The 9,640-nt window shown below is 63.8% G+C and overlaps 1 protein-coding gene across 3 annotated transcripts; it reads right to left on the bottom strand.

Annotated features, from left to right (window-relative positions):
• Positions 1–2,296: 2,296 nt before the first annotated feature.
• On the bottom strand, positions 2,297–4,948 carry GJA4 (gap junction protein alpha 4). Of its 3 annotated transcripts, none has more exons than XM_055341883.1 (2): positions 4,935–4,948; positions 2,297–3,834 (listed from the first exon to the last, which is right to left on the bottom strand). In XM_055341883.1, the coding sequence occupies exon 2, from the start codon at positions 3,815–3,817 to the stop codon at positions 2,816–2,818; it is 1,002 nt and encodes a 333-aa protein (XP_055197858.1). In that variant the 5' UTR covers positions 3,818–3,834; positions 4,935–4,948; the 3' UTR covers positions 2,297–2,815. The 3 variants fall into 3 exon arrangements, with proteins under 3 accessions (XP_055197858.1, XP_055197856.1, XP_055197857.1); XM_055341881.1 differs by lacking the exon at positions 4,935–4,948 and adding an exon at positions 4,749–4,922; XM_055341882.1 differs by lacking the exon at positions 4,935–4,948 and adding an exon at positions 4,178–4,734.
• Positions 4,949–9,640: the final 4,692 nt, after the last annotated feature.

Below are 9,640 nucleotides of genomic sequence, written 5' to 3' on the forward strand. Positions count from 1 at the left end.
AAGCAGGCTCCATGCACCGGGAGCCCAACGTGGGACTCGATCCTGGGTCTCCAGGATCGCGCCCTGGGCCAAAGGCAGGCGCCAAACCACTGCGCCACCCAGGGATCCCGAGGTGGACGCTTTGAGTCCATAGAGGTGATAACCTGGATCCTGGCCACCTCGACTATCATGCCCAGCGCCCAGCGGAGTGAGGCTCGTGTTGAGCAGAAAGTAGACAAACATGCCGACTGGCCAGAGACTTCTGGAAATCTGAGTTGGCCGGAAGAATAGGAGAAGGGCAGACTCAGCATCAGCCGGCGGCAGGTGCGTGTGACTCCGGGGCCTGCAGGGGAAGGACAGAGGGTTGAGCCTTGGTGGCTTTGGGGTCAGAGCCAGGGTTGGTGGGGGACGTCGTAAGGGGGGAAAGTACATTCTAAGGATCCCCAATGAGCCCTCACCCGACAAATGTCGGTGGTCACGCTGAGGTCAGAGCCAGAAGGAAACGAAGGATCGTGGGTGGAGGCGCAGGAGGCCGCGGGTGCAGTGGTGAGGTTGGTGCCCCAGCGGCCAGCGATGGGGAACAGGTCTGACGTCACCGGCCCACCCGCCCACTCTGGTTATGCACCGCCCGTGACGTTCACAGGCTCCCGTGGGTCGTAGATAAGGTGACCTTGGGTCACGCAGAATTCCCAGAGCACGCCACATAACCCCGACCCTTTCGTTCCTACTCAGGAAGGCAAGTGAGCTCAAGTGACTGGAACTGATCTTATTATAGGAACAAACCGGAATCTGTGCTGATTGTTGAAAACAGAACGTCACTCAGGAGCTGTAGGCTAGGGATGAGTGACAGGTCACTCCCTGCAACGCTCCTTGTATCTTATTGCTGCATACCTGTTTCTCGTTCAACCCTTTCGTTTCACGGTGGAGAAACTGAGGCCCAGTGAGGCCAAAGGACCAGAGTCAAGGGAGTGTGAGGAGCTGGAGGCAGGAGTCAAGGCTCTTAGGGCTCTTGCCGTGACTGGGAATTGCCTGTCACCATCTTCGATGGTGGGGGTGGTGGTGAGGAATAGGCGGGTGGGAGGAAGAAGTGACGTGGAAGGTGCCGGGTTCCCTCCAGGCCCACGTCACCAGAGACACCCGAGTCCCACACACACTTAACATTCTCCTTGGCCTCACCCCAGTGCTCACCAGTGCTTAGAGGTGAAGTGGGGCTGGTGTGGTGGCAGTGTGGGTGGTGTCCTCCCCCAAAGAGGTCAGCCGAGTCCTAGCCGCCAGGACCTCAGAACGTGACCTTATTTGGAAACCGGGTCTTTGCAGAGGTCATCAAGTTAAAGCCATTAGAATGGCCTTAAAAATCCAATATGGCTGTGGTGTCCTCATGACAAAATGTGGACGCAGAGGACAGATGCACACAGAGGGAGAATGTCACGTGAACATGAAGGCAGAGTTGGGGGTGATGCTTCCATCAGCCAAGACACGTGACAGCTGGCCAACAACCACCAGAAGCTGGGAGGGAGGCCTGGAGCACACGCTCCTTCACAGCCCCCGAAGGAATTGACCCTATAGACACCTTGATCTAGGACTTCGAGCCTCCAGGGCTGTGAGAGTTTAGGTTTCTGTTGTTGAAGCCACCCCAGTCTGTTGCGCTTTGTTCCGAAAGCCCTAGGAAGGGAGTACTGGTGAGTTGGAGCTTATAGTCGGTCTCTTCATTCGTAAGTCTTCACCCTCCTGCACGGTTCCCACCGCTTTGCGTGGCCCCAATCTTGCTACAGTGTTCTCATCCCTAGACCGCTGTCCCCACTGCTCTGCATGGCCCTGATCCCGCTACGGTTCTCATCCCTAGACCACTGCCCATTTGCCTCTGTGTTCGTGTGGCCACCTAGCCTGGTCTTGCCCAAGACCCAAGTCCCTGGTCTGACCTCAGACCCAAGACCCAGCTCACAACAGATGAACGGGCTGGCAGGCACGCTTGGGTAGAAGGGCGGCCAGGGTGTTGGATGGCCCCGGGGGCAGGTTGGGGACTGGCATGGCTTTGGCTGCTGTGGGGGCCCAGGTGGTGAGGACGGGGAAGGAGGACCGAGAGGGAGGCATTTCAAAAGATAAGTGTTTAAGACGCAGGGCTGCTGAGATGCAGGATATAGGGGTGTGAGGGTTCAAGGTGCTGGGTGGAGTTGGGGTCGCCGAGGCCGAAGACAGTTCACACAGGCGGGCCAAGAGGCGGGAGATGGGAGATGGGCGAAGGGTAAAGCAGCTGCCCCCCCCCGCCCCCGCCCCTCCGAGGACACCACGACGGCATCAGTACACACCTAGCTTGTGATCAAGTCTTGTTTATTTTAGAAGCATAAACAGTGGAACTAGGGAGGAGTGAGGAGAATGAGAACCAGTCCCTGTGGCAGAGCCGGATCCAGCACAGGCTCCGTGTGTGTGTGTGACCAAGGCCGACCCCGCGGCCTCCATCAGCCTCCTGGGGGGACAACAGCCTCCTGGGGGGACAACGTGGGTGGAGGTGGAGCTGCCGTGAGGCTGGGGTAAAACTGGCTCTGGGTTTGCTCTGAACCAGGTGAAAAAGTCTGGAGGCGCTGCAACACCCTTGGCCCAGAGCACTCCAGGCTGGCTCTGTCCATGCCCGAGGCAAGGTCGTGTCCTGGAGGGGAGACCTTGGTGCCTCCTGTTCACCAGGAAGGCCCCAGGTGTCCAAGAACAAGCTGCAACGAGGCCCCCGGCCAGTGAGCACCTGCTCCCCTCCCCATGTCTTCCCTGCAGTCTTCAAGGACAGGGCATCCCAGGCCGCCAGACTTCTCCGGGCCCCTCTGTCGGGTGACGGAAGCCCCGGGCCCTACACATACTGCTTCTTGGAAGCAGAGCTGCTGGGGCGACTGGGAGATTTCTGGCCACTCTCGGGGGGTGGGTCCAGGAAGAGGGGGGCCCTGGAGGAAGCCAGCCTCTCCTCCTTAGTCAGGTTGGCCCAGTTCTGCTCGCTGGAGGAGAGCCCGTTGTAGGTGGGGCACGGCGGGGACGAGGGTCCCTCTCCCATGGGCAGGTAGAAGAAGACCTGGTCGGCGTAGGGCTCCGAGGAGGCGCCCCGGGGTGGGGGGGCATCCTGGCCCTGCTGGGCCTTCATCCCCCGGCTGAGGCAGCGGCACAGCAGGTGAGCCAGCTCCAGCAGGTTGAGCACCAGGGAGATGAGTCCAACCACCAGCATGAAGATGATGAAGATAGTCTTCTCCGTGGGGCGTGAGACGAAGCAGTCCACGAGGTAGGGGCAGGGCGCGCGCTGGCACACAAACACAGGCTCCATGGTCCAGCCGTAGAGACGCCACTGGCCGTAGAGGAAGCCGGCCTCCAGCACGCTCTTACAGAGCACGCTGGCCACGTAGGTGCCCATCAGCGCCCCGCGGATCCGCAGGCGGCCGTCCTCCGCCACTGAGATCTTGGCCATCTGACGCTCGACGGCTGCCAGTGCCCGCTCCACACGCGGGTCCTTGGCCGGCAGGGCCCGCAGCTCCCCCTCCTTCTGCCGCAGCCGCTCCTCGCGCCGAGACAGGTAGATGACGTGGCCCAGGTAGACCAGGGTGGGCGTGCTGACGAAGAGGAACTGCAGCACCCAGTAGCGGATGTGGGAGATGGGGAAGGCCTGGTCATAGCAGACGTTAGTGCAGCCTGGCTGGGCCGTGTTGCACTCGAAATCGGACTGCTCGTCGCCCCACACCGACTCGCCAGCCAGGCCCAGGATGAGGATGCGGAAGATGAAAAGCACCGTCAGCCAGATCTTGCCCACCACAGTCGAGTGCTCCTGGACCTGATCCAGCAGCTTCTCGAGGAAGCCCCAGTCGCCCATGGCTCGCTGGCCTCCGTCTGCGGGAGACAGGACCTGTCAGCAGGGCCTCCTCCTCTGTGGTCCCGGCAACCAGCCCCAGGGAGGCGGGCCACGCCCATTTTGCCTACAGGGACACTGAGGCTCAAGGAGGGGAGGGGGCTGGTGGGGGGGGGGGCTCCCACCCAGCAGGGTGGGCAGGACTAAAAGCCAGTCCTTGGATGATGGCGACTAAACTCTGGCAGAGAGCCAGCCAGGGTCCTAGTCCCGTCACCTATCTGTGTCCCTCCTGTTCCCAGCCCGAGTCCCAGGCTGACACAGCCCAAGATCTGGGTCAAGTTGAGGCTCCTGAGCTCATGGGAACAGAGAATTTGAGGAACTTACTTGAGGCCACACAGCTGTGCTTCGCCCCTCCTTCCTCCTGCCCCCGACACGCTGTCTGGGGTGCGGGTGGTGGTGGTGCTATCTTCACCTTCTCAGGGGCCCCAAAGCCTCAGGTCCCCACTCTTCTGCCCAGTGTAGCTCACCCAGCTGCCCTCACTCTAACCTTTCAGCTGGTGGTGGGGAGGGGGGCGGAGGGAGGGGCGTTAGGCGCTAAAGGTCATGGTCCCACCTGTCAGCAATAGCGACCACCTGCCGCTGAAGCGTGGCCACTGCTCCAATCTCCTTCCTCCTTGCGCCGCCCCACCCCCCAAGCTGTTGCTACCAAGTTCTCAACTCTTGAAAGAATTGTCCTAGCGGGATGGGCGCCCCGGGGTTGGCCCCCCCCACCCCCGCAAAGTTCCCAGAACATCAGAGAGCGGAGGGAAAGGTGCAGGGGAGGTGCCTCTTCTTGGAGCCACGCTGTTTAGAGCCAGGCGTTGGTCCTCCCTCCCCCTCGCCGGCTCCCCCTGGCTGAGCAGCGACCTCAGCACCTGAGTGTCCTCTCCCCATAAAAGGGACGCAATGCTCTTACCTCCTAGGGCTATAGGAACACAGGGACAGGCTGACGGGGAGCCTGGCCACGGGCCGGCTGGGTGAGCGCGGCCGTTGGGGCTCCCCGCGACCCCGAGCAACCCCGGTCCCGGCGGTGGCAGACGTGTCCCCTGCTGCCTGGCAGGTGGCGCCCGGGCCCCCCAGCCCCTCTCTCCGCCCCACTCACCGCCTGCCTCCTGCCTGCTGGGCGGCGGGGAAGCTGGACGGCGCCGGGCAGCGGGGCCTTAAATAGCGCCGAGGGGCGGGGTGGGGGCAGGAAGCGGCGCCGCGGGGCGGGGGCGGGGACGGGCTGGGAAGGTGCAAGCGCCCCAGGCAGGCCGAGGGCGGGCCTGGGGGTCCTGCGGGTGGGGGGGTCTGCGGCCCCTGCTTCGCTCTTTGCGCCACGTTCCAGCCCGACCCTCCTGGCTCTGGAACCCGAGCGCCTTAGGGCGGCTGGGCGTGAAGGGATCGCTGAGAACTTTCTGGTCCTGCAGCTGACCTGAGGGCGCGAGGGATGGACAGATGGTGGTGAGGGTGTGGGCGCCTCCCCGGAAGGGCCTTTCTTTGACCCTGGGGGCCTCTTGCCCTTGCTAGAGGAAAGGAGCCAGAAGGCCGCTGATTTGTGGGTGGGCCAGCGGCCGGGCTGTGCAGGACTCGGCGGCCCCTGGGGACCGGGAAAGCACCCTGGGAGAGGGGTTCTCTGCACCCCCCAGAGTGTGGGGGAGCTGGCTCTCCACCCGGCCTGAAGCCTCCCTGGCTTCTCAAACATCCCCACTCCGGGCGGCCGATCAGAGGTCACTGAGCACCCCCCCCCCAGGCCCTGGACGCTGAAGGGGAGGGCCCCCCACCTTGAGTTTGGATCTCACTCTCAGCAATAAGAGGTGGGCGGCACCCACCTCCTTAACGGGGAGGATGAACCTCCACCAAGAGGGGTTGCCCCGGTCCGTGGGGTGGGGCTTGGCGGGAAACCTGCCAGGTGTGCCTGCACCCACCCCCCCACCGACCCCTCCAGGGGGCAGGAACTGAGCATCCCAACCCTGGGGTAAGCCTGAGGTTGTAAATATGGAAAGTTTTCTTGCTGACTACAGGGTGAGTGAGGGGAGACTTGGTTAGTGAGGCTTTCGCGGAATTAGCCAGTTGAGGGGGCCTCAGAGACCTTGGCCGCTGCCCCTTGGGGGCTGAGATGTTGCTGGGCAGACGCAGAAGGGCCTAAAAGCTGCGACTCTTCTGTTGACCCCGGTGCCTCAGTTTCTTCCTCTGTAGAATGGGGATAGTAATGGCTGGTAATGAGCAGGGGGCGGGGGGTGGCGGGGGTGGGGGATAGGAGATCCAGGCAGCCACCAGCTCGGCCCTGGAACTCAGAAACAAAGCAGTTGCCGTAAAAAGCTCCAGTCCTTGGACTCCCAGTGACCCAGGGCTGGGTCCCCGAGAGCCACGGGACTTGTGGGCGGTGAGGGGGGTGGGCTCGGCCCAGACCTTGGCTCAGGCCTCCCTCCCAGGCCCATCCCTCGGGGCCAGACCGGGCCCAGCCTCCTGGATTTCCACCACGGACAACTGCGCCCACTTAGCCCTGACCCCTGAGGGCATGAGAACAGAGGTCCCTGGAGGCCCCCCCCCCCAGGCCTCTGCTCCCAGAGTTCCTCTCCTGGGCCTGACGTCATCTGCTGGCAAGAGGGGGAGCAGGTGGGGACGGCAAGGCCCTTCACCGTGTCCTCAGCCCTTCCTCGGCGCCCTGGGGTCTTGCTTTCCAAGGAAGCAGGGTGGGGTCAGCCCCCCGGGCTGGCCGCTCGGCCTGGGGGTCATCCCGGAGCCCCACCCTCCCTCTGTTCCCACTGCCTCAGTGACCTCCCAGCTGGTCTCCTGGCCTCCCCCACCCAGGGTCTGGTGCACGCGGCCCCGCTGTGGCTCCCGTTGCCCTCCCGGCCTCATCCCCTTGCCCGCCTTCACTGCGGGGGCCCGAGCCTGTGTCCCCACGTCCCCCCTGCAGCAGCGCCCTCACGTCATTCAGGATTCTGCTGTGTGCCCCCACCCCCGTCCCCCAGAAGTCCCCGTGCTGGCCCTGGCCTGCGCCCTGTTGGTTAGGTGAGCCCTGGCGCTGCCAGGGGCTCAGATACTGCCCATGTTGTTTTATCTGCGGACCTGTTGTTGTTTTAAAATTTTTTATCTTTGTTGTTGAAAGACACGACATAAAATTGACCGTTCTAACCATTTGGAAATGTGCCACTTAGCAGCATCCTAAGTACGTCCGCGGGGTCGAGGACCAAGCCCCCGAACTTTCTCATCTTGCAAATCTGAAGTTCTGTTCCGCCTAAACACCTGCCCACACCTGCCGCTTCAGTCCTCCCACCCTAGGGGCATCCCGTACTGTCTCCGCCCCCTTGGCCTGGGGCTCCGGAGGGCAGGGGGTGGGTCGCGTTTATACCCCCCCCAGGCCCCCCATCGTAGCAGGGTCCACGTAGGCATTTACTAATTCCACAGAGTTTTACTGAGCACCCCGGGTGCTGAGACACTGTCCTAGATACTGGAGATCAAGCCGGGGCCGACCTCAGAGTCCCTGCCCTGGTGGATTTTACGCTGTGGCTATGGGGACCTGTGAGGTGGTGACAAATACTTCGTGGGAAGCAGGGGCGGGAAGGTGCAGGGGGCGCAGCTTCCCTGTTGAAGGGAATTGCAACCTGAAGGGAGGGAGGGAGGGAGCCCTGTGGCTTTGGGGGGGGGGACAGCACCTTCCAGGTGGAGGGAACCAAGAGAGGGTGCAAAGGCCCTGAGGCCCCTGATGGGGCTGCCCTCACTTGGGCGCCAGGACCCAGTGCCACACACCGGGGGGCTCAGATGGCGGAAATGTGCTTCTCGCAGTTCTGGGGGCCGGAGGCCCGGGATCGGGGTGGGGTGTCCGGCACGGCTGGGCTCCTGGGGACGACCCCCTTCCCGCTTTACACGGGGCTGTCCTCCCAGGGTGAGGAGGCAAAGGTCATCCCTCCCGTGTCTCTTCTTTGAGGGGCACCAATCCCATTCCTGAGGCTCCATCTCGGAAGGCCCCCGTTCCACACGCCATCACGCGGAAGGTAGGATTTCAACGTATGAATCTTGGGGGGACACGAATATTCAGTCTGTAATAGCAGCTTCGGACCAGGGTGACGGGTCCGAGACAGTCTCCCGTTCACCTTGGCGGTGTGGTGGCCGTGCTCCTTCCTGCAGACGGCGTGGCCACGGGGCTGCGGGTCTGACCCCAACCCAGCCTTTCCGCGATCCCAAGTGCGTCCTCCTGCCACGGGGAAGGAGAGCAGACCGGGGGACGCGAGAGCCACCTTGTGGCGACAGCCTGGTGCGGGGACTCGGATGGTGAACACGTGCTGCTGGGGACGCAGAGCACGTGGCCTGCTCAGGCCCAAGGTGGGCGTGGGGCGGGGACATCCCTTCCACCACGGTCCAACCGCAATCTGCAGAAGCCCAGCTGGGGCTGGAGGAGCAGTCATGCCGGGTTGGCCGGGGCGGGGGAGGGGGGCCCGGGTGGGTGAGCTCGGAGCCCCCCAGGGCAGGGCCCGCCAAGGGCATCCCGGGTGGGTGAGCTCGGGGCCCCTGGGGCAGGGACGGCCAAGGGCATCCCCAGTGGGTGAGCTCGAGGCCCCCCGGGGCAGGGACGGCCGAGGGCATCCCGGGTGGGTGAGCTTGGGGTCCCTGGGGCAAGGGACACCGGTGACTATGGGAGAAGGGAGACACAGAGCATCCCCAGCAGGCTCCACTCCTGGCCTGGAGCCCGATGCTGGGCTGGGTCTCAGGCCTCTGGGATCGTGACTTGAGCTGAAATCAGGAGTCAGACGCCTCATCCAGGGACCGGGTGCCCCAGTCGTGTCCATAACCTTTAAAGCAGCCCCTCAAAGAAGCCCTTCTAAGTGCCTGGCTCTGAACGCGCCACGCCTGTCTCTGCTTGGGACCCTGACTGATGCACGTCCCCGGCACTGGTGACGGGTCTGAGGTCCTGAAGGTCCGCGCCAGGTGCAGCGCGGTGGCTCAGCTGTGATCCAGACCGGGGGGGGGGGGGTGTCCGCCCACCCCCGGCGCCCTCGAAGTCGGCTGGCATACCTAGCCTGCCGATGACGGGGCACAGGTGAGCCACAGCCCGTCCCGTGGGCGCAGAGCCCTGCCCTCTCCTGCCCGCGTGGGCTCCTGGCTCGTGGCCCCTACGTCTCTGGCCGCTGGCTCTGGCTGTCACGGTTGCTAAATGTCTTTCTGGATTTCATCGAGCCCCGCACCCCCTTTGCTCTCCACTCTGGCCTGGCCTGGATGCCGGCGTCCTCTACGGCCGGTCCCCCAGTGGCGAGCGCATTCCTGTGTCCCCCAGGCTCTGGGCTGGTGAGCTCAGCTCCTCCTCCCGCTGCGGGATCAGCCTCCAGCCAGGGCCCGGGGTGCTGAAGCCTCTCGGGGAGAGGACGGAGCTGAGTGACGCTGGAGTGGGGCTGGGACTCCCGAGTTTGGAGGAGACCGGTGGCCTGCTGCGAGCACACGTAGGGAGCGAGAGCGTGAGTCACGGGGATGCTGTGCACGCAGGTGGGGATGCGGTTCCTGGGGAGCCCAGGCTGTCAAGGTGGAGGGGGGTGACTCGTCCACAGAGAGGACGCTGGTTTTGCACGTGTGCTCCGGTGGCTCTGGAAAGGCCACCAGTGCTGTTGCGGAGGGAGCGCAGTGCCCTCCTGTGACCGCACCTGTAATCACAACGCTGCCGGTCGGTTCCCCACTGATCCCGCCGGGATCCCACCCAGCCCCTAACTTCTGCTCCAGCCTTGGCTCGGCCCCCACCTTCACCCGCAGACATAGAGCTCCCCCCCACCCCGGGGTGCCATCCCTGCCCTCAGGCTCTTGGGCGGGGGGAGCGCAGGACACAGGATCGGGACA

The sequence above is a fragment of the Nyctereutes procyonoides genome, unplaced genomic scaffold (assembly GCF_905146905.1).
Source record: "Nyctereutes procyonoides isolate TBG_1078 unplaced genomic scaffold, NYPRO_anot_genome, whole genome shotgun sequence".
Taxonomy (NCBI): domain Eukaryota; kingdom Metazoa; phylum Chordata; class Mammalia; order Carnivora; family Canidae; genus Nyctereutes; species Nyctereutes procyonoides.

Excerpts from the sequence above, each read along its gene's own strand:
- GJA4 (XM_055341883.1), bottom strand. The coding sequence starts at position 3,817 with ATGGGCGACTGGGGCTTCCTCGAGAAGCTGCTGGATCAGGTCCAGGAG.